General features: G+C 29.8%; 1 protein-coding gene across 1 annotated transcript; it reads left to right on the top strand.

Annotated features, from left to right (window-relative positions):
- The first annotated feature begins 320 nt into the window (after positions 1-320).
- Positions 321-25,167, top strand: LOC135925838 (signal peptide peptidase-like 3). Its single transcript, XM_065461358.1, has 12 exons — positions 321-438; positions 12,868-12,945; positions 15,408-15,586; positions 18,030-18,149; positions 19,377-19,464; positions 19,668-19,780; positions 20,361-20,467; positions 20,924-21,114; positions 21,841-21,886; positions 23,681-23,813; positions 24,458-24,567; positions 25,103-25,167. The coding sequence occupies exons 1-12, from the start codon at positions 404-406 to the stop codon at positions 25,148-25,150; spliced, it is 1,248 nt and encodes a 415-aa protein (XP_065317430.1). The 5' UTR covers positions 321-403; the 3' UTR covers positions 25,151-25,167.
- Positions 25,168-25,581: the final 414 nt, after the last annotated feature.

The following is a 25,581-nucleotide window of genomic DNA, read 5'->3' as shown; positions in this document are numbered from 1 at the left end:
TAATAAAAACCAGATTTTCTGGTAAATAATAAAATATATGGAAGAGGTCTGATTCAAAACAAAGATTTGTCAAAGGTCATTCGATCTAATATGAAAAAGATAAGAATAAAATAAGTTAGGATAAAATGTTTTATAAACAATTTAAAAAAATATATTTTGAGCCCCATGAGATTGAAATATTAGAGACGCATTTATAGTTAAAGATTGATAGCAATTTTATAAATTAATATCTTTATACATTACATAATGAGATAGTCTTTATAAATAGCTAGTTTAAATTTTTATATTGGAATTAAAAAAATTTAAAAAATTTACTAGTGGTTTGATATATTTAACAGATGTTTTTGTTATTTATTTAAAATTTGAAAAAATGTATGTTTTGCCTCTTTTCAATTTTCTATAGATGACGAATGAATGGGTTAACATGGGCATCAATGGGTAAAATAATAATTTATTTATATATGTTTATAATGTAGAAAATGATTTAAAAGTATTTCTAATTTTTTCATTTATTTAAATTAAATAAAAATTATTAATCATGCAATAGATTATTTAAAATGATATTTTTTAAGCCTTTACTGGCTCATTTATGTTTTTCTTTCTTCATATTATTTGTTTAATTTTTCTAAGCTTTAAAAGAAGGCTTTATTTTCCATTATTAAGAAAATGTATAAAAATATATAATCTTATATAAATCTATGCTAGCTTTACTTACAGATCTCTCTTGAAGATTTTTTACAGTTAAAAAATCCTATATCATATATTTTTTAAAGTTATGATTGGGTTTATTTATTACTCTTTTTTTTGTTTCTTAACTTTAATATGAACATATATTTATATCATTAATAACCACAGTGCCTTCTACTGTTCCATAAGAATATAAAGCAAAATAGCTTCCTATAAAAAAATATTCACATAAAAAAGAAGCAGTAATTGTTATAAAAATTTGTTACCCCCCCCCCCCACCCCCTTCTTTAATTACATGCTTATTTTAAAATATTATTGAAAAGTTTTTTTATTTTTATTCCACAATTTAAAATATAATATAGCCAGGATTTTAGCTAATATATTGCATATTTAAGGATCATTAATGAAGATTTAAGAATTTTAGCATCAGACCTAACACCAATAAATAAATAATGTTAAAATGTATACATCTTTTATTTTAATATACCAAGGGAATGAAAGAAATAAGTATATATATTAAAATTGCAAGAGAGAAGAATAAAGGGTTTGCTTTAAAAAATAACAATATTAATCATTTTTTGACAAATTAATGGAAGAAAGAAAATACAAACATATTTTTATTAGCATTATCAATTATCTAATTCTCTAAATAATGTTTATTCCACTTATAAAATTCTTAAATTACTAAAAAAAAAAGATTTCTCATTGTGCCTCAAAGTTGAGATTTTATCAGCTTGATTTTGCTCATTAACCTTTATTCATTAATATTGTTGGCGTCACCATTAGAAAGATAATACATACTTTCTCTATTAACTAACTTCATTTTTGACATCATCATTACATTATACAATACTATATTAAAATAACTTATTTGGGATTCTTTAACAAGCATATTTATTAAACCATTAGTACCCAATTTTTTTAACTGCCTTTGTATGATTATTAGATGCCAATTAATATATATTTAATAAGAAATAACATCTTGCCTTTACTCCAAAATACATTTTTTTTAAATCCTGTTAAAATTTCTTTTATGATATTTCTATTTATTGCCCCTTATATTTGGGAATGTTCAATAATTTATTGAACATATGTTTTTGGGTAACATTTCAGAGAATTGTTTGAAATTTCAAGGAAAAGAACTAAGGATGATTTGGATTTAATATACTCAATAAATGCATATATCCTTTAAACTGGAAAAGTATCCAAACACCCTCTCTCCTTTTCTTAAATTTGTTGTTTTATTATAATAATTTTTTGATAACCAATAAAGAAGAGATGAAATTTTTTCTTGGTAATGCGGGTTAAACAATAAATAAAATTAAAATGCTAAAATAAAAATAACCTCATCATGAGGGTATATTTTTATACTTTGAAACAATTGCTTCAAAGGTTCACTCACTCATTTATATTTTATGAAGCAGCTGATTCATACCTTTACCCACTTTAGGGTACACTCATAAACAGATTTGTTATACTTTTATAATGTACCAGATCCAATATCGATACAAATTCTAGACAGGATCCATCAATGCTTATACAATTACATTTTCCTCGAATGTATTTGACACAGTATATGTAAATATAAACTATCAATACTTTTTTTTATATATGTCGTAAATAATTAACAAATACATATATATTAAATTATTTGCAATACATATTATACAATAAATAGTTGTTTACTATTAGGATTAGGTAAATGATTAAAATGGCTAAATCTTTACATTCTCTATGATAAAAAAATTTATCAAGGCTTTTGTTTTTATAAATTATTTTCATCAAATGATTTTTTTATTTTAATATTTATATAAATTTAAGATAAAATGTAAAATAGGCCGAATTATTTAATTTAATAAAATGATAAAAAAAATTTAATTATTTTTTTATATTTAAAAGCCTTAATAAATAATTTATGTTCAAAGTAATTTTTATTATATTTCTAAATTTTTTAAAATTTTTATTATAACAATATTTTATTAAAAATATCTATGATATTTAAAACACTATAAAATTAAAGATACAATTTCATAATTGTGTTCCCAAAAAGGAACCATAATTATAGCTAAAATTTATCTAAATTTTTTTGACGCATATATTAAAATAATAGAGAAAACTATAATGTAAAGATAATAATTTCGGCTCTTCAATTTAATCAAATTAACAATTTATTATTAATATTATTATTATTATTATATAAAGAATTAAATATTCCTTTTATTTCAAAGCTTTTTATTGAAAAATAGAGGATTTTTTTAATATTTAAGGTATAGTTTTTATCGATGCCAATACATATGCATCGCACCGAGGCCACTTATACACATTGAAATTTCAAATGTATCGTCACTGCATAAAGATTGTATCATCGATGCAGTATCATGATACTTTTTAATGGGTAAAGGCGGGCTAGAAGTCTGATAACCGAGCCATGAAAATTCCCTATCCAGTTTTTCCTTCTGCCTTGCTCTTAGTTATCCTTAAAAAATATATTTTGTGCAAGTTTCAACCCTCCTATAATTATGAGGGAGAAAATGAGATAATCTTAGCTAATTTATCAGCTCTAAAAATATTTTTCAAAACTTCGGTCTGATATATTTTGCACACATTGACCGACCCGGCCCAGATCATTATTCGAGCTAATCTTGCGACTTTGACTTTGGGATTTTAAACCTTCCAAATAATTTTGTCAGTTGTTTTTATATATATGGTTTCAAAAATAAGAAATCGATATTGGAAGCGATTGCCGCTCCAAAAACTTTCAAAAAATTAAATTTCTCCGGGTAGGTCCGTAAGTGACTTCCAGGTTCTAGTGGCCATCATGTGGTTTTCTACCGAGTACAATATAGATTCATTTTGGAACGAGCCCCGCTCGACACATATTAGGTTTCATTCAATTTTTTTTTAAAAAAAAAGTATTTAAATCATCACGTAAACGAACTCAAGCCTAATATTTTTAAAACAATTGGACCGGGCCGGGTCGAGCTTAAATTTTTTAAAAAATATTGGACCGGGCCGGGTCGAGCTTAAATTTTTTAAAAAATATTGGGCCGGGCCGGGTTGGGCTTGAATTTTTAAATATGATATCACTCATGTGGAATAAGTCGATATATTTTAAAATTCTCGCAAAGAAAACAGTGTCGATAATATAATTGTAAAGAATATTTATTTTTACAAATTTAAAAAAAAAATATATTAAATTTTTATACAAATACCGGTCCGGGGCTTTTTTTAAATTTCCGGTCGGGCTTTTTATTTTGGGTCGGATTTTTTTGTTTCGGTCGGGCTTTTTATTATGTCGGGTCGGGCTTTTTATTATTTTAGTCGGATTTTTTATTTAAGGGTAGAGCTTTCCGGAGCTAATAAAGAAAAAGTTCTTTCGGGATAAGAGCTTGAAAAATTAGACCCCATGCAGATAGATCAATTCATTATTCCATTTCCCACAATTTTTATTCGTCATTTCAAACCTCATGTATTACAAAAAAAAGAGCCTATTATTTATATTTTTTTTTTAAACCCATTCACAATTTTATTTACATTAATATTTTTTATTTTATTTTTAAAAAATTCAAATTAAAATTTAATGTTGTAATTTACTCCTATGCAATCCTTGACACAATAAAATTTTATATTTTTTTAATTTTTTCATTAAATAATAAATAAAAATAATAAAATATTATTTTATAATTTATTTTTTCCTACCTACCTTTTTTATTCTTCAAAAATTATTTTTTGAAGAAAATATAAAAATATATATATATATATATAAATTTAAAAATTTATATTTTATAAATTTAGATGTTTTTTTTGTAAAATATAAAAAACAATAAATCGCGATAAACAATTTAAAAAAAAACAAATTATAATTATATTTAAAACCTGAATCTGTAAGCTGAAACTCAAAAAAAAAGTTTCAGTTTCCTTTGGCGCTTCAAGTGGAGGGCTATGATTAGAGGTCCGCAAATCCCGGATCACAGACTCCGGGGCCGGATTAGACCGGATTATTGTAATTAATTTTTATTTCGGGTCGGGTCGGGAAGAGGCCGGGTCACTACCTCTGATCGCGATTCTAAATCTTCTATTAATAAGCAAACGGTTTTGAACGATGTAACACGCTTTCCTAATACCTCTTCTTATAGCTCACCGAAAGTGGTTACTAATTTTTAATCGCTTGAATTCATCAAATTAATGTTATTTAAGATCGGCACGAAAATTCTAGCGAATTTCATTGAGCTAGGACAGAGTTATTAGAAGCAGTTCAAGTTTTATAGAATTTTAGAGGGAGGGGATGGCCCCATTCATAAGAAATTATAAAAGAAGGAGGTTAGGGTTCCTAACTCAGATTATAATAATAATTTTAATTCGTATATCTATTCAAATACGAATCGGATAGGGCATTATTCGAACAAATCGAATAATTTGCTATTCGAACAAATCGAATAATTTGCTATTCGAACAAATCGAATAATTTGCTATTCGAACAAATCGAATAATTTGCTATTCGAAATTCATACGTAAACGAATATAGAAAGAACAGTATTTATTTTTTATCGCACATCTAATTTAGAAAAGGTAAAAAAAAATTAATTTATAATAGTAAGCCATTGGATTTATGTCTATTAAACACAGTGTTAGCACGGAGGAAATATCTAATTTAGCTTCAGAAGGGAAAACGAAATCAAAAGAGTAGTCATAGGTCTCTGTTCACAATTAAGAAAATATAAATGATGGCGTGCTACTAGAACTCAGTTTTAAATTTTTTTAACGATTAATTAACCTATCCCCCCCCCCCCTCGTCTTTTTATTTTCCAGGGTATTTTAAGTAAAATTGCTCGTTTCCTTGCGCGCGCAGATTTGCGCAATTGGTTCGAAAACTGCGAACGAGCTTCTCTCATAGGATACGTTCCCGATTTTCTAAACCCAATCAAAGTTGTAGCTCCGTTGTTTTTATATATTTTATACAAACGGAGAGAGCGACGCGTTCCATTGAGGTGTACTACGAATTGATTCTCCTAAATGATCCGACAAAGAAAATACGAATATTGGGATTGCTGTATCCGTATCAATAATCTCTACCCTATTAGGGCGGTGATATTGACATCTTGAAGATAACTTCTGATTGGCTAGTAATTTTACATAAAGGGGTCCGATTGGCCAATAATTTTACATTAACTGTCAGATTTTTAGGTAGTCTTTTTATTTTTGAGTTTTTATAAAAAACAATAATTTGTATTTAATATTGCTAAGATTTTCATTAAACCTTATTATATAAAAATGATTTTAATTATAATTAAACAAAGGAAGGGGGAATATGTATGGTGTGATGGTATCATGAGTGAAATAATATCATTCACTTGTTTAACGACGTGTTTTTCTTATTACTTAATGTTTATAAAATGAATAGATATAAATAATATATATAAACAAATTAATACAATTAATATTTCGATATAATAAGTAAAATCATCAAAACTTTTAGTAGTACTACTAATAATAATAAATAAATAAGAACAATTAAAAAAAAAATTAATATGCATCCAATTTTTTTTGTCATTGGCTTTTTGCCACATTTCGGATCAAAATCCCCCATATATCATTACCCCGTGACAAAAAATTCCTTAAAAAAATATGGATCTCAAAAGATCTCGCCAAATTTTTATTATAATTTTATTTTATTTTTTTAAATATTAATAAAAAAAAATGATCATTTATTAAATGGCAGTTTAAGATCTGGATGGATGAATCGACCTCTTGGTGTGCGAGATTAGGGTAAAGGTTAGATCGTAAAAAAGCGGCAAGATATGAGATGGGGGAAAAATATTATAAAAATTTGGCATTGGTTCGGTTAGTTGTTATGCCGGGTTTTCTCTCTCCTCTCTCTCGGGGGCATTTATATACGGGGTATTTTAGTCCGGGAATTATTTATTAATAATAATACCGAACTTCATTTTAATTCGTTTACTTTTTATTGCGCGGCTTATTATTATTTTTTTTTAAAAAAAAAGACTAATTTTAGGATTGTTTTTTAAAATTAGATTTTATTTTTTATTGACCTTACCCATGAAAAGTGATTAAGACATATTGGGTGTAAAAAAAATTGGGATCGATATCGGTAGAATAAAAGTGGATCAATGTAACCACCCTAATAATTATGTGTTTTATGGAAGGAAGATTAAAAAAAAAATTCTAATTAAGACGGGAGAATCTGATTGTGTTATATGAGATACTTCTTTAGCGGTTCACATCAATATCAGGCTGGATTTTCGGACTGCGCATAATATACGATCAGTATTTGTATTCGAAATATTACGCACTTAAAAGCGGATATCGGGTTGCGAAACGCGTTTCTTTTCCTACTATTCGAACCCGGTAATTCGACTAGAGTCGGGCGATGCCCGGGTTCCGGCCCTAATTTAAAAAAAAATGATAATCTTGCCTCTTTTGTTATAATGTAAAATGATATAATTTAGAATTCTTTGAAATTAGAGAGAAAAAGGATTTTATTTTAACCCTTTACGAAAGAATTACTTTTTTTTTTGATTTACGCGCAGAGCTCTTACTCACTATAATTCTCATTTTTAATTTGTTAAACTTTCAACCAATGGACTTACAATAATGCCTAGACTGACGATGCATTCATTCAAAAGTGGTAAATCAATGAAAACAGCTGTGGACGCCATTTTGATTACCCATGTCATTATTTAAAAAAATTTTAAACGAGAGGCCAAATTTATTCCTATGCAAGTTATCAATTTAATAGCAGTTTTTATCATGAGAATAATTTACTGTATACGGGTTAACAAAATGGCGGATCCAGCTGATTTGCATTCAACGACGCTTTCAAACGCGTTATTATGAACGCGTCGTCGATTTAAGTATTTATTTTATCATTATTATTATGTCATTTGCTTTCAACCGAAAAATTTGAAAGAAAAAGAAAGAAAAAAAAAATTAAAATTTTTTATTTTTTTATAATTCGGATAACAAAAACTAGATTTAAAATTTAAATATAATAAATAAAAGTTTTTTTTAATCTTAAAAATAATAAAAATAATAAAAATTACAAAAGAATTTTTTTGCGTTTTCCCTTTGTAAATTCATGTTTCGTTCTAATTTTTAAAAATTAAAATAAAAATATCTTTTTTATAATAATTATTGATAATTTTTTTAAAAAATAAAAAAAAATATTTTAAATAATTATTTTGTTTATAAAAAAAATATAGTTTAGCAGTAATACAATAGATTAATAACTCCCCCCCCCTCACTCACTCACTCCCAAAATTGATTTAGATCTAGATTTTCCTTGTGAATCGATATTTATATATAGATATATTTTTTTTTTTGAAAAAAATAATTTTTTTTAAAATTGTGTTTCGTGATAATGGGAAATGGAATGATAAAATGATGAGAATGGCAAATAATAGTTACGATAGATTAGCATCCCTTCGATTATCAGGAGGTAGAGACCTTGCAAATATCAATCAATTTTTCGCCTATTCCTAGCCCCGCTATTTTTTTTTCTTATCGGGCACGGCTCTGCCCAAATTTTATTTAAGTTTCGAGCTAGATGTTGTGCGGTTTTTTTATTTAAAAACTAAGCCCTGCTCAGGTCTCGGACCTAGATTCGGGGATTTCGCTAGAATTGGAATGATGTGCTAGTATTTTGGGGAAAATTTTTGAGACTTAGCCCTCCCCCCATGCCCTCTTAAACCTCAAAATAATGTTTTTTTTACCCCTACAAGAAGTTGACTCCCTACCATAGTTTAAAAAAAAATCGGTTAAACCAAGTTTTTAACCCTATCACTTTAGTCTCAGAGGTTTTTTTTTAAAAAAGATAGCAGCTCAAATTTGTAAGAAACTTACATAAATTAAAAATGCTTCAATGTTGACGAATTTTATCCTGCAGTCGCCTTAAGATTGAATCGAATTAGCCAACATTTAGCTATTACTCCCTCCCTAACATACCGATAGATATTTTGAGACACGCCTCCATCCTTTCATCTAGACACTGACTGAGGCTATCCCGGGCGTTTCGAGAACATTCTTTTTTTGAAACGCATAAAACCCAACCCGTCCGATTGGGTGAGTCACCCACTGGGAATAATGTTATTTACACTTTGTTCTGTCACGATTCTGCTCGGAGCCAGCCAAAAATCCTTAAAGATTTTTGATCTCTGAAGATAGGAAGGAAGGAAGGAAGAAAGAAAGGAATATACTTATTTTATAATACTCAATCAGGATATCAAAATCTTTGTAATCATTACCTATCATAAATAGTGTTATACATACATATATATATATCCTAAACTTCGTTTTATTATTACATCTGTTTATCTAAGTGCATTACAAATTATTTCTAAAAAATAAAAATTAAAGTTCATTGGATATGAATGTGTTATTTTTTATGGTTTAAATTTAAAGTTAGTTATTTGCCGACATTGTATTTTATATGATATGTATAAGGTAGCCAACAGGATGCGAGAAATTTAGCCCTTTGCGTGTTTATTTATTTATATGTTGGTAAGTGATAAGGTTAGATATATGTTTCTCGGGCAACATTTAACTATCATTGCTGGCTTACCGTGAATTAAAAATCCTAGTGGCACGATATTCCGGAGAATCGGAAAAGCTCTCGTAGCCTCCCATAATAAGGTTTAACGGAACACCTTTTGGAGTTAGTCTTACTTTCAAAATGCCCGACAACTCCCCCTACCCCCCAATACATGGTGCTACACTTAAAAAAAGCCTATTTCGCTGCTATGTAAAATATGCGGAAAACGCGCTGCTACCCCCCCCCCCCCGCCCTCTTTCTTTTCTTTCTTTCTTTCTTTCTTTCTTTCTTTCTTTCTTTCTTTCTTTCTTTCTTTCTTTCTTTCTTTCTTTCTTTCGTTCTCGTTAATGAAAATTTTAAAGATTGCCTAGATGTAGACAGCTCATAATGAATGATAATCCCTCATTGTAATGAAATTCCCAATAATTTTTACAAATCTAAATTTAATAATATAACAAAAATCGATATATTAACGGTATACGGAAATTGCTATACAAAAATGGGAAGTGGTTTTTCACATATGTTTTCTAACAAAGAAAAACTTAATTGGGGGAATATCTTATTTAACACGTGGGCATAGACCTGCCCAATGAGCGAACGTTACCTTGTATAATACAGATGCATAGTTTAAATATACCAAATTGAAGTATTAGTAAATTATGAAGGAGGAAACAAGAGCGAGAAGCTATCCTTCCAAATACACTTATAGTAATCAAATTTATATTTAAAACCATCATTCAAGTATTGTAATTAAGTGGAATTAGTAAATACTTAAAAATGGTGCATTAATTTTCCCTTAATTTACTTAACTCGGGGGCTTAAAAAACCGGTTTAAGGACCGATAATCCTCATACAACGAATAGCGGTACGTTAAATTTTAATTATTCGGGCCAAAATTGCATTAAACAAAGAACTCCCCCCCCCCTCCTCAGCGGGAGTTAGATGGTCGTATATTAAGCTCAAGATCGACCTAAAATGTTTTTTATGCAATTAATAATCGCCCCTTCCGTATCACTGCTCTCTCAATTTGGATTTTCAACGCCAAAATGGCTTCGAAGCGCATTATGACCTTTCCTGAACGATACCCGTGCCGGCATAGTCTGTGATTTAACAATTATAATTTTTTTTTTCCGTTTTTTTCCTGGGAATTAATTTTCCGCTTACCCTATGCGATTTAGCAAAAACTAGTATAAAAATGGGTGAAAGGAAGACAAAACACAAAATTTTGATACCCTACCCAAACACTTTAATAAATACCGATGACAATTAATTTGTTTACTTTTTGACGCGATTCAACGTGGCCAATCTTATTCCTTTTAAAAATAAATAAATAAAGGATCGGGCCGAACTCGTTATTTGTACAATGTCATTTAATAATACCTAGACTGATGCTGCAGTCGCTGAATGCAAATCAGCTGAACCCGCCATTTTGGTAATCCATATAGTAGTTATTCTCATTTTAAAGACTACTATTAAATTGATAACTTGTGCTTCCTTTTTATCTCGATGATCATGCAAATAAAGTTTGCGCCGGACATAGGAATAGATTGGCCTCTCGTTTAAAATTTTTAGTAATGGTATGGGTAACCAAAATGGCGTCCTTAGCTGTTCTTCATTGATGTACACTTTAAACGAATGCATTGTCAGTCTAGAACATTCTATTTGGAAAAATAACTAAAAAAAACCCTCTTTCTTAAACACGTTTTTCTTTTATCGATATTCTAGATTTTAAAACAAGGTTATGATAGGGATCAAAATACACGGGGTATTATTTATTTTAGTCCAAAAATCCCATTTTATTCAGACGACTATCTAGAATTCCAAAAAGAAAAGAAAAAAACGAGCTGGGGGGGGGCAGACTCATTTTGTATCAACTAGTATATCAATCGCCTGAGAATTAGAATATTCCATCTCCACTTTTTATAATTCTACGGTAGAACAATTTTAAATAAGATATATTTTTTTTTAAAAATAAAAAAATTTTAAAAAGTTCTTATTTAAAATTTAAATAGAACAAAAAAAAATAATTATTCGAATCATTTTAGCCCCAGTTATATCTACCCACTGTACCCCCAGTTTAAATGGTCGCTATTTAATAATTATAATGCTACCCCTATTTCATTTTATTTTTTGGTTTCTTATCTGGGATAAAAAAAAAATTTTTTTTTTTAAAAAACAATTTTAAATTTTAAAATTATTTTTAATTAGGCAACATAAAATAAAGTATCTTACATTTTTTATTTTTTAAAAATAATTTTGAAAGTAGGTATAGGTCATAATTTGTCATTTAAGATACAAAAATTATTTATATTTGTACAATAATTATATATCTTTTACAAAAAATTATTTTCTTTTTATTTTCCACAAAACATTTGTAATTTAAGATAATACTATTACTTATTTGTAAAATAATTTGTATCTTTTTATTAAAATTATTTTCTTTTCATTTTACAACAGCATTTGTAATTTAAAAATTGAAAAAAAAAAAATTAATTAATAACGGTATAACGCAAAAAAAAAATACGAACCTTTTTCGCGCTTTACCATTTTAAAAAATTTTAGCGTTTTTCGAAACGCAAATAATACATTCAAAAATGCGTTCGTTTTAAATTGGACAGGATATATTTTTGTTTTAAACGTTTAACAACACTAGGTTTCATATTAAAAAAACGATTCAATTTAAACAAAGATGCGTTTACGTTTTTTTTTTGTATTTGCGTTTTGAAACGCTGCATTGAAACGTTCAATTTTCGCGCACTCTTATACAGCCACTATTTTTTGAGGGCAATTAATACCGGTTCACTTTAGGCCGTGCAGAATTAATAAGAAACCACCCTACCCCCCACTTTTACCGTTCATATTGGCCACTTGAGATTAAGCGGGGTTATCTTAGGGTCGTTAAAGAAGTCCGATTCGGGTCTATTAAGATTCTAGCCTAAACGAATATTATGTGGGCCTCGAAATTTGGCCAATAGAGGTCCAAACCTTTTTTGCCATTTATGATCAAAATCTCCAGGGCTTTTGTTTACGTTTTGCCGTAATTTTTAAATTTAAAAAAAAAACGCAACGCGTCCCTTGTTTAAATTGAGGTGGTCATTCAAAATTTTAAATAAATTCTAAAAAAAAAAAGGATTCGTATTTGAAAATTAGATTTATCGTCTGCTTTCTTATTTCCTTAATTTTTCTAAAATATTCCTTTTTTTAAGGATTATAAGTAAGTTATTTTATATTACATTTTTAATATTAATATTACAAAGCTAAGAATAAAAAAAAACAGGTGATGAAAAGGCAAACCTGTTTACGTTTTTTTTTAAAATGCGCGAGACCATTTGAAAGGCAACTTATAACATTATTTTTGGCTAATTTTCTCTCTAAAAGAAAACTGTTTATTTTTCTTGCATCCATAATTTAACCCCCCCACCCAACCATTAGTGTTGTTAAATGGCTCTATTTGAGCAGATATGTACAAACGGCTAACCTCAATATTTTATCTAGAATAATATTTACGGCAAGCCTGAAGAATTTGCTCATAGATAGTCACATTAGCGAAATCTTGAGGGATTAGGCAATCTAACCTCCATCTTTTACTTTAAAGATTTATTTATATTTATATGTCACCACCATTTTTTTAGGGTTTCTTGGTTATTCGACACGTCACGTTTTTCCACCTTTTTCATATCCACTGCCATTATCGTATACGCGTGTTTCAGGTTTTTATTTTATTAATTTTTTTTTTAATTTATCGATTAAATTTATTAGAAGTTATATATTATTTTTATATTTTTTTAAAAAAAACAAAAAAAAAATAATAAAATGAATTGTACTCTAATGGGAGGGGGGGGGGGCATAAAATGAATTTCAGGAAATTTTTTTTATATTAATTTTTTTGCCTTTTTCCATTTTAGGTAAATCGTTTTTAATTTGTTTTAACGCGAAGGCTCACTTCGATTGGCTAAATTTTTATATTTTTTATATAAAAGATACTTATTTTTTTTTTAGAAATGTATCGATGTTCATATTTGTGTAATGTTGTATCGGACCCAATATTCTAAACCCGGTCCGAATTTATTTAAAATATATTCATTGATATTTTCTTCTTTTTTTTTCAAATATAAACATTAATTTTACATTTTATGCTAAAATTTTAAAATAAATTGCTCCCTTTTTGAGTGGATTTTTTTAAAAAATGGCGAACTCGGTATTTTAATCCAGAAAAATACAGCAGGAGCCTGAAGATTTTGCTCCATAGATGGTTCAAAGATTTCTAGACTTAGGCAATGATCTTTTTCTGGCTAAAACGCTGCGAAGATTTAAACTCTCACTTTACTGCTATCGAAATGGCAGAAGTTCTTAAAGACAGCAAAATGCGCTGGTTTCGCAACGGTCTTTCATACCTATAGTTAACCGAAACGTTAGGCATGTTTCAGAAATAAGACCCTTAATTTTATCAAAACCTTCGGTAAAAAAAAGGAGACAGATTACAGGCGACCATAACGGAGGATTCTACTTTCGTCAGCTGATTTTAGCCGGTCCAATTCCTTAAGAATTTACTTCACTCCTCTAGGGTGATATGTACCACTTTTTTTATATATATAAAAATTCCTTCCCTTTCCTTCTTTCTTTTAGGAGTCTTTTCCTGCTCCATACGAATTTACTTTTTATCCCAAGAATCATATCAACGCAAGGAATAAATCAAATATTCTTTTCTTTTAAATCGAAATGAACAATCTTTTTATTATAATCCTTATATATATATTTATATATATGTATGTTATAGCTTTGAAAAACAATTTAGATTAATTACAAAGTATACTTTAGGCGTGTATAAAGTCGCAAAATCAAATTTATGCCATGCCAATTAATTATTGAACGTATAATGATCGATTAACGGTGAAATAAATTAGTGGTTTAGTGATTATCGTTTTCTTTCCTTCTTTCTTTCTTTCTTCCTTCCTTCCTTCCTTCCTTCCTTCCTTCCTTTCTTTCTTTCTTTCTTTCTTTCTTTCTTTCTTTCTTTCTTTCTTTCTTTCCTTCTTTCTTTCTTTCTTTCTTTCTTTCTTTCTTTCTTTCTTTCTTTCTTTCTTTCTTTCTTTCTTTCTTTCTTTCTTTCTTCTTTCTTTCTTTCTTTCTTTCTTTCTTTCTTTCTTTCTTTCTTTCTTTCTTTCTTTCTTTCTTTCTTTCTTTCTTTCTTTCTTTCTTTCTTTCTTTCTTTCTTTCTTTCTTTCTTTCTTTCTTTCTTTCTTTCTTTCTTTCTTTCTTTCTTTCTTTCTTTCTTTCTTTCTTTCTTTCTTTCTTTCTTTCTTTCTTTCTTTCTTTCTTTCTTTCTTTCTTTCTTTCTTTCTTTCTTTCTTTCTTTCTTTTCTTTCTTTCTTTCTTTCTTTCTTTCTTTCTTTCTTTCTTTCTTTCTTCCTTCCTTCCTTCCTTCCTTCCTTTCTTTCTTTCTTTCTCCCTTTCTTTCTTTCTTTCTTAGAAATAATTTTTATTTATACTCTAAATCTTAACTCTTAAGATCTTCAATTCATGTTAAACTTTGATATAAAAATATGCTCGTCATGATTTCGTTTAAAACGAATATTCGAAACCGAATACGAATACATCATTAACCTTAACAAAGCGAATTAAATTTTTCGTTTTGTCTAGTGGACTCAAAAAACATGTCGACCGAAAATTTTTTTTTTTACGCAAAATTATATTTTATTTTTTTGTCTTAATTAATATCCTCGCGGAAACTAGAAAAAAAATAAATATTGGAAACTTATCTCGAAATAAAGGGGCAGATAAAGACAAAAAATTGAAAATGGCGTTGTGTAATTTCCTAATTGTAAAAAAATACGCGACATATCGCCAAAAAAAAAACATATAGAAAATAGTTTAGGGATTTTGACGACCTGATATTTCTTTCCTTTTCATTTAATTTCTATCGGGGATCGGTAGTAGTATTCTTTCGACTTTCCCGGGATTTTTTTTTTGAAAAAAATTTTTTCGATATTCTGCGGTCGGATTTATGGCAAAAAACATTTCCAACCCGACCCGGTTTTCAAAAAGCAGTTTTTTTTAAAACCCGGGTCTCATAACTTAACGTCCCTTCATTGATCTTTTTTTGCTCTTCATAATTTTTTTACGATTACTTTAAATATGATTACTTAAAATAAAAAAAATACTAATCATAAAGATCTCTGAACAACGAGAAACAAGAAATCCTTCTGCTACCCAACGATGAAACCGCGGAAGATCGCGAGAAACTTATAGATCCCCCTTCCGATCTCAAAGGCGAAGCGGCGGTGGCCTTGGATATGAAGGGCCACAATGAACACTACCGCGAAAATAAACTCGTCGATGACAAATACGAAAGTTAGATCTTATTTTATTTTATATTTTTTTTTCTCACTTAGTTTGTTTGAATTTATCATTTTGGGAAAATTTAAGAGAATAATCTTCCCTGATTAATTTTTAAATTTTTTTAAGATTTAAAAATATTTCGATTCAAAGATTTAATCCGATCCCATTCGGCTTCCCGATATTTAGCTTGTTTTTATTGGCTAAAGTAATTTTAGAGAAATAATGATAAAGTAAAAATTTATTTTAACCTCCAAAACTGCCACGCGACAACTGTGTATACGGGTATATACTTGAGGGGAAAAAAAATACCTTTCCAATTGTATCTAGATATCGATGACATGCATCTAGTTATAATAGATAACCCTATTTACGTCATCTAAATCAGAACCCTTGCAAGCCCAAGCCGGGCCGTATTTTAATTTTTTTTAAAAATATCCGGGCCGTGTTTGAAATTTTTTTTGAAAATAAATATCCGGGCCTGGACATATATTTTAAAACCAAATATTTGAAATCGCCATTATTAGCTATAAAAATCAAAAATAAATATAATGTATTTTAAAAAAATCCGGGCCGGGCCCAGCAAATGGTACCCCTGCAAGTCTCCATTTAAATATTTTGAAAACTATTTTGGGGATAATTACAAGCAGAGGTACTATTCGCACTGCCCGGCCCAGATTTTTTAATCGACCCGACGCGGGTTTTATATTTTCAGGCCCGGCCCGGATTTTTTAATTGACCCGACCCGCGTTTTATATTTTCAGGCCCGGCCCAGATTTTTTAATCGACCCGACCCGGGTTTTATATTTTCAGGCCCGGCCCGGATTTTTTAATCGACCCGACCCGGGTTTTATATTTTCAGGCCCGGTTTAGATTTTTTAATCGACCCGACCCGGGTTTTATATTTTCAGGCCCGGCCCAGATTTTTTAATCGACCCGACCCGGGTTTTATATTTTCAGGCCCGGTTTGGATTTTTTAATCGACCCGACCCGGGTTTTATATTTTCAGGCCCGGTTTGGATTTTTTAATCGACCCGACCCGGGTTTTATATTTTCAGGCCCGGTTTAAATTTTTTAATCGACCTGACCCGGGTTTTATATTTTCAGGCCCGGTTTGGATTTTTTAATCGACCCGACCCGACCCGGGTTTTATATTTTCAGGCCCGGCCCAGATTTTTTAATCGACCCGACCCGGGTTTTATATTTTCAGGCCCGGTTTGGATTTTTTAATCGACCCGACCCGGGTTTTATATTTTCAGGCCCGGTTTGGATTTTTTAGAATTATATACTCTTTAATTTTTATATCTAATGGCGATTTATTTTTATTTTTTATTATTCGACCCGGCCCATTCATATTTTTTTTAAAAAAAGGGGATGCAGGTCTCCATCCTTCCCCTTAGAATTTATAATGAATCGCACATAATATTGATATTCGACAACACTCATAAATTTTTTGATTGTCATAGATATTATTGTAAAACTAAATGTAATGTAAATCCACTATACGCTCCCCCCTTTCACAGGCCACGTTATACATCCTCCCCCCCCCCCCCCCCCCCACTGAAAAATTATTTCATATAGTTCACAAACTTAATTTCGCAATTACTAGTCGCGTAATAACATTTCAACCTCTGGACAAAATTTTTTTTAACCATGTTAGCCCCAACTAATAGAGCAGAAATGCAGCCCTATTTGGGTATGGCCAGTTATCACCACAGAATTTATCGAGGATTTTGCTTTCGGAAGCAACCGTCTTTATTATAAAATACTGGGAAAAGGGTGTTCACTTTGAGTGGAAAAAATGAACAGCAAACGAAGAACCTATTTTAGTTTGTTTTAATGATTTAGATATGTTGAAAAGCGTCACTCTGTTATTGAACAAGGAGGTGTTAGCGATAATATTTGATTTGACCAAATGTCGTGAACATCTGATCGGTAAAGAAAAATTGTCGTTTTTATTGATCATAAACCGTGGACAATACAGAAATCAATTTCGCAATTTGTAGATATATATTTTATATATGTCTCCATAATGTAAATGAGAAACGTGGATTTGTTATTCATTTTTTTTAATATTTTTTCCCTACATTTTAAAAAGGGAAAATTAATTGATTTGAATAAAATAAAAAAAACTAAAACAAATGGTATTGGATAATTATTGGTAGTAAAAATATTCAGGAATTTCCTGGGGGAGTAAAGAGTAGCCTGGCCGATGGAAAAGAATCTATCCCATCCGGTATTTAAAATCGAACTCCACATAGCTGACAAAAACCTTTTTTTGAAAGAGTGTCACCCAACCTTTTCACCTTCACTGATCAAATAGTCGGTTAATTATAAATGGCGATTGTATCGATCTTTTTTTTGTTGCGATACTTTAGGAATCGATTCGTAATTTTAGATACGTTTTAGAGTTTAAAAAATAAAAAGGATGCGTTATTGATATTTTATTTTTTATCAGATTTTCAAATGCTGAACTCCACCCAAGCCCTGTTATTGCCGCTAGGCGCCTCCGTTACGTTATTGCTCATGTTCTACTTTTTCGATTCTATGCAGGTAGCCATGACAATCTCCACGGCCTGTAAACAAATATGTTAAATTTATATTTTTTTAAAAAACAAAAAATTTCAATTCCGAAATTGAATAAATATTAGTTCTTGAAATCATTCTCGAACTAGTAATATTACTCCATTTTTTAACATGGTGGTGGAAAATGTGTTTGCACTTTTACCCTGAATTCAAAATGGCGCGATTTATACTTAACAGTTGACAGTTTTTTTTAAAATCATTTTTTCTTTATTAAAATCATTATTTCTTTAAATTATTATTATTTATGAATTGAATTGAAGATAAAAATTAATATTAATAAATAAAAAATTGATCAAACAGGTTTTTAAAAAAATCGATCAGCCGCTATGAATTCACGGAGAATGTTGCGAGAAATAGATAAATAAAAGAAACGAAGAAATATAGATAGCAAGAGAGAGAGAGAGAGAAAAGAATGGAGAAGGTAGATGATAAAAATAAGTTGACTATAATCGATTAGTTTATATGTTTTTTAAAATCGGTAAAATTTAGTTTATAATAATGTGGAACTAACAAGCTTTTGCAGAATGGAACAGCTGTGCATGTTTTTGTCTTGGGAATTAGAACATTACAAACGCGCAATAGATTTTTTTTTGAAATTTAATTCAAATACTCCATTTTTCGGGAGGTGGGGGTGTGGGTGGCAGCTAGAATAGTGACCCCACTTATTACTATTTTTAAGTTTTCTTTAAACCTGAAAGTAGTCATAATCAGCTGATTTGTCTCTCGCTATATTTCTATTGGACTTATAATTGGGTTAATTACGAAACCGCGCCCCACCTATCTTTACAAAATGGCAGTAATGGAAGAAAAATTTGGGATGAGATTTTTCGATTTCATGTAACAGGCATTAGGGATGATTCCATTAACCCCCTCATTCATAGTTAGCGCGAAATTCGCGGCGGAAGAATACAATAACTGTGAATGTGAGGCAACTTAGGCAGTCTAGTTAGCATTGGAAAATTTATTGAAAGGTCGATTCTATAATTTAATATTTCTTGGCTTTGGTGATGCCAAATCGACCTGTCTCTCTCGTTCTCGGCACGTGACCAACAAGAAAAATCAGCTGGGGTTCTAAGGTGCCAGCTAGATTTTTTTTTGGCAAAAGCCCTTGAAGTCGTTTTCGGGCCGCATCGCCTACGGAGCGATTTGTCACTACGCTACGTATAGCGTGGAGCGAGATTTAATAAAAATGATAAATTTTTAAAAAATAAATAAAAAGGTATAGCCTGTTTGGCCTTCGCGTTTCTACTGCTTCCCTGTTGCAAATTTTTCCTCAATTCCGTATCCGTAACGCTGCCGCTTAAAAAGTTATATATTTAGCACCTAAAATATTTTTTATTTATTTTATGAAACCATATCGTAAGGTCCGATTAATCGAATGCACAATATCGAATTATGGAATCTCGATTGTATATTCTATACAAACATGATTGACATATCACCAATAAGAACTACCGAAAAAATCTCTAAAAATAACAATTTTTCCATAACGTATTTATTATTTTTATAGATTGCCTTTTAAAGCCTTAGATAATTTTACGGTTACTCACGTTATGGCTTTCCTTATTTCCTTGTTTCTCGTATTTATGTGGATCAAGACGGGCCATTGGTTGTTAATGAACGGTTAGATTTATTTTACATATGAATTGTTATGGGGGGGGGGGTTGTAAGGAGGTAATCTTATAATCATTTCAGGGATCCTTATTAAACCTAGTTACTAAGTTAGAAATTTTAAATCAAGCCTTTAATTGAATCATAAGTTAGTTGGTTAAAGATATAGGACTAACACCTTCCTATCAACAATTTTCCCCAAATTAAATTTAGATACTGAGATGAATCCATAATGTAGCGATGATTTCTGCCGAAAATTTAACGGTTGATCTCGGGTTGGCATAATAATCATTATTTTTGACAGCTCTATTTAACTGACTTTTACGCCTAATTCGATATTTTAGCCAGAAAAATATCGCACAAACCTCTAGATTTTGCTGATAGATGCCCAAAACCTCTTGTGCCACTCTATAACTAAAATCGTTAAGACCTGCGTAGTACTTTGCTGGGTTGAATATTGAATTTGCCGTTTTTAGACCGGCCACACAAAATTTTATAACGCATTTGTCATTTTAAATTTCCAACAAGATTATATCTTATATATATACCATTTATTTATTTTTTCTAACCCCTCCGCCATCCGTTATGTTAGCCTTGGGTCTTGGCCTTTGCGTATCCTTTATATCCTACGTCAAATTACCCAGCCTTAAGGTTTCGATCCTTCTCTTGTTCGGACTTTTGATTTACGATATATTTTGGGCAAGATTTTTTTTATCATTATCACTTCTTCTCTTCCAATCCTTTCTTCTCTCGTATTCCTTTTTCTTTTCTTTTTTTTCTTCTCTATTTTCTCGTTTCTTATCTCTTATTCTTATTTTACAAATCTTTATTAATTTTAATATATATATGTCATAGGAGGGTTATTCTGGAATTATTAACAATTAAATCGTTTTATAGCTGACATTTTATATTTTAAAGACTCATTTTGGAGAAACAATTTTATGGTTGAATTTCTAATCGATTTTAGTTTAAATTGATTTGATTTTAATTCGAAGTTTAAATAGTAGGAGACTTTACATTCCTCGTGTTGTAGTATAATTCATTTCCGGTAAAATAACAACCTTCAAAAAAAAAATTTAAATATTCTGTAGATTATTCAAGATTCTATTATATCCCATTTACATATAGTATATATAAATGTTTTTTTATTTTTAGGTATTCTTTTCGGCACGCCTCTTCAAAAGCAACGTGATGCTTCACGTGGCTACCCGATCGGCGGATAACCCGGCGTTTCTCTTATTCCGTAATCACCATTTTGAGGGGTCTAATTCTCAGCACCCCAGTGACGCTAATCATAACGGCATGGTACCGAAATTATCGCTTCCCGTTAAACTCTTTTTCCCTAGGTTTCGAATTATTGTTTATCGAAGCCAATTTATTATTATTATATTATATTGCTTGTCCCATTACGCGATTGGCTTATTTTTATAAAAACTAAAATTTTAAACCAATCGTCGTCTGAAAGTGTCATCTAAATTTTACGAAAAATTGCTTTTTTTTTATCCAATTGAGAGCGTATGGTTAGTTATTTTTTTTTTCTGATCCTTTAATTCTGGATTCCTTCTGTCATTCGCCAAATCATCCCTTAGATTTAGTTCCCCTCCGTCAGTCTTCTACAATCATATCTTCTCATTGGGGGAGGGGTCATCTACGTAATTTCTCAACTTGCTTAACCATGATTCTCCCTCATTTTAGCAATGCTCTCTCTTTGAGTCTCCCTTCAAATTACATTGTTCCATTAAGGGACTCGTCTACGTATTTACAACTTTTTAGCCATCCTATTTTTTTTGTAATCAAGTCAGCCCCCTCACCATACTTCTTTCTCATTTTAGGGATTAAAATTTAAAAAATTGGATTATAAATGTTGACTCAATTTTCGGTTCTTATTCTATTTCCATAAAACAACCTTTTAATATTCAAATTACATCAGAAATATTGCAAAATAAAATGGAAATTTTAATCATTCCTATGTCGGAGAATGGATGGAACGATGTCTTTAATTCATATTATGAGATTTTATTATATTTATAATTCCTTTTTTTAAAAATATTTTTATATAAAACTCGTATTAGTTCAAAAAATTCTGGTCATTTTTCGATGTTGGGACTCGGAGATATAGTAAATAAATTTAATACTTTCAATTCATTTTATAAATATTTAATTTATTATCAAATTAATTTACCACGAAACCAAAAATCGATTTTTAAGTTTTTTAGGGTAATATATATTTTTTTAATGCGTTTTTTTTCCATAAAATATTTGATAAACACCCCGTCAATTATCTTTATACGCCAAAAACAATTTTTTTTTATCAATCTTTACAATAATTCGTAGGTTAGGTAAGGTATTCTTAACAGCTGAAGTACATTTTCCGGTAGAATCGAAATTTAAATAACGCGTTCATTTTAAAGTTGAAGAAAATAATACATTTGCCGCTAACATATTATATTAATTATTATACGCGTTGACGCTACATATATTAAATACTATACGCGTTGACGCTACATATATTAAATACTATACGCGTTGACGCTACATATATTAATTATTATACGCGTTGACGCTACATATATTAATTATTATACGCGTTGACGCTACATATATTAAATACTATACGCGTTGACGCTACATATATTAAATACTATACGCGTTGACGCTACATATATTAATTATTATACGCGTTGACGCTACATATATTAATTATTATACGCGTTGACGCTACATATATTAAATACTATACGCGTTGACGTTACATATATTAAATACTATACGCGTTGACGCTACATATATTAAATACTATACGCGTTGACGCTACATATATTAAATACTATACGCGTTGACGCTACATATATTAAATACTATAAGCGTTGACGCTACATATATTAAATACTATATGCGTTGACGCTACATATATTAAATACTATACGCGTTGACGCTACATATATTAAATACTATACGCGTTGACGCTACATATATTAAATACTATACGCGTTGACGCTACATATATTAATTATTATACGCGTTGACGCTACATATATTAATTATTATACGCGTTGACGCTACATATATTAAATACTATACGCGTTGACGCTACATATATTAAATACTATACGCGTTGACGCTACATATATTAAATACTATACGCGTTGACGCTATACGATAATTTAATATTATATGTTTATATCATATATTAAATATTGTAGGCGTTGACGCTATCATATTTTAAATATTATATGTATAATGTAAAAGTGTCCAAGTAAGCGTAAAGCTATCTCGCAATTAAAAAGTAGCGCCCCCTCGAAATGGGTATAATATACCTTTTATTTTTTTGCTAAATATTTAGTCGTTTAGTATGTCATCGTATCATTATCGACGGCGTTGTGTATCATTACCCCCCATGGTCATCGATTTAATTGTACATATAACAAATATACTCTTTTTTTCTTCAAAAAATGGAATGTTAATTCTTACGTGAAAATTTGAACATCCCGTTCGTATCATGTTAAGGTGAAGTTTCTTTCACTCGCGTTTATTATGGTGCACACAAATTGAACGTTTCAACATAGCGTTTTGAACCGTTAATTTTTTTTAAAATATCAAACGTCTAAATTCTAAACAAAATTAAAAAGGCTTGCCCCTATATTTAATTAGGAAATCTTTTTGTAATATCATATTTCCATGAGCTAAAAATATAATTTAATTTTTAGAAGATGTTGTATCCATGATATCAACACCAAAAATTTGAAAACGTTTTCAAAAAAAAAACGCAAAATATTTTGTTTTTTTTAATAAATAATTTTAAAAATCCAAAATGGAAATGCTGTCCAATTTGAACGAATGCATTATTCGCGTTTTGAAACGTTCAATTTGTTCGCCACTATTTATGTACGTTTATGCGATTATATACGAAAGGTGATGCCCGGGCTATTACTATGCTTCTTGCTCCGATTTGATTCTCAAAAAAACGACAATCTGCCTTTAGATCACAAACCGACCAGAAAAAAATTGAGCTATTTTCAGTGCTCGATGATAGGATATTTCATAGGTTTGTTTTTTTAAATATAAAAAACATTTAATTAAAGGACAACTTGTAATTAACGCAAATCTTTGATTTTCAATTTTGTCCATTATTGTAATAATTAAGATTTATAGTACTACATATATACTATGCCGACCTTGACGTGCAAGTTCGGTTAACCCCCCTGTCACGGGCGGATAAGGAAATTAATAAATATTGGCTTAGGCACCTAAAATTAATTATTTAGTTTACAAAAACAAAATTTACAGTTGTATTCCACTCTAATGATAATTACCACCCGTATGTAATTTGCACGTTACTCCTCCCTTTACTCACGCATTCACAGTTGGCGCTAATTCGCGGCAATTCGCGCCAACTGTGAATGCGGAGTTATGCCTTGGCTAGGGTGTGGGCTGCGTTTTTATCCGATTCCAAAGACAAATAGACTCGGGATTTTTCTTTGTAAATAAAGATGGCGGCTCGATCTTGTAGAAATTTGAATTTCACGCCTCGATTGCTCCAAACGCACCCGTAAATTGAGTCTATTTTAGTCAGATAGTTTTTTTAATATATACTTTTTAAAATGTATCCAGATACCGATATAACTCTGATACTTTTTATTATTTATGACAATTTAATTTCTCATTTAAAAAAACACACTTCGCCCATAGGGTTAATGATAGCTACGTTATCTTCCGAAATTTTTAAAGCACCTCAACCCGCGCTCTTGTACTTGGTTCCTTTCACGATAATTCCCATACTCATCATGGCCTACTTTAAAGTAATCACGAGAAATTAATATAAATATTAGCATTATATAAACTCCACCAAAAACGGGCAACTTGACTTTAAATACTTCTATAAAATACTATTTTATGCCGTTTGAACATGGCGTTGTTAGGTGGCTAGATTTACCGGATTTTTTTTATAAAGCGTTCTTGATAAAATATGATCTAAGCATAATTCTCAAGATTTCACTAATAGATATTCCCAACTTTCTGCCAGTTAAAAAAAAAGAAGTCGATTTAAGGTTTTAGCCAACATAATCTTAATGTAAACCTCTGGATTTGGCCAATAGATGCCAATACTGAACAAAAATCTCTAGGATTTCGCCATAATATTTTGGCAGAATAATCGTGTCTTTTTTTTAAAAAAAAATCGACCCAACTCCAACAGCAAATCGAATACGACATAAATTCGATTTTAATATTTTTAATTTAATAAATATTTTAACTGGAAACTCCCTTGATATCCTGCTCCCTTTATCATAGATTCATATTATTTTTTTTAACGCAAATTTAAATTTTTTACACTAGGGCGATCTCAGACGAATGTGGAACGAACCATTTGTTTCCTTAAAATAATGAAAAATTTAGTCCATCATAAAATATATATATTTTTAAAAATTTTCCCACTACTTATTGTTTGTAAGTGATCGTTTAAAAAAAAATAAAAAAATATTGGTATTTCCCTCCCCGTCTCTTCTTACGTTTCAATCAATTATTCTACTTTAGATATCATAAATTTTACTTGGAAATTTATATCCTTATTTTATTTTTTTTTAAGAATCTCTTAAAGAGATAAAATCTGAAATCAAATATTGTATTATTTTTTTAAAAAAATATAATTTTAATTAGTGTTAGTAGTCATAATAAAATAAATTTTATAATAGCACTTTTTACAAAAAATGAATTATATTATTATATATATTTTTATTTTAAAATAGCAAACGAATCATGAATATCGTCGTTTATAATACAATAATAATTGTATGATATATTATTATTTTAAAACA

Source organism: Gordionus sp. m RMFG-2023, chromosome 3, assembly GCF_954871325.1.
Source record: "Gordionus sp. m RMFG-2023 chromosome 3, tfGorSpeb1-WG-v2, whole genome shotgun sequence".
Taxonomy (NCBI): Eukaryota; Metazoa; Nematomorpha; class Gordioida; order Chordodea; family Parachordodidae; genus Gordionus; species Gordionus sp. m RMFG-2023.
Note: the sequence above shows the minus strand (reverse complement) of the source record. Positions and strands in the feature narration are given on the sequence as shown.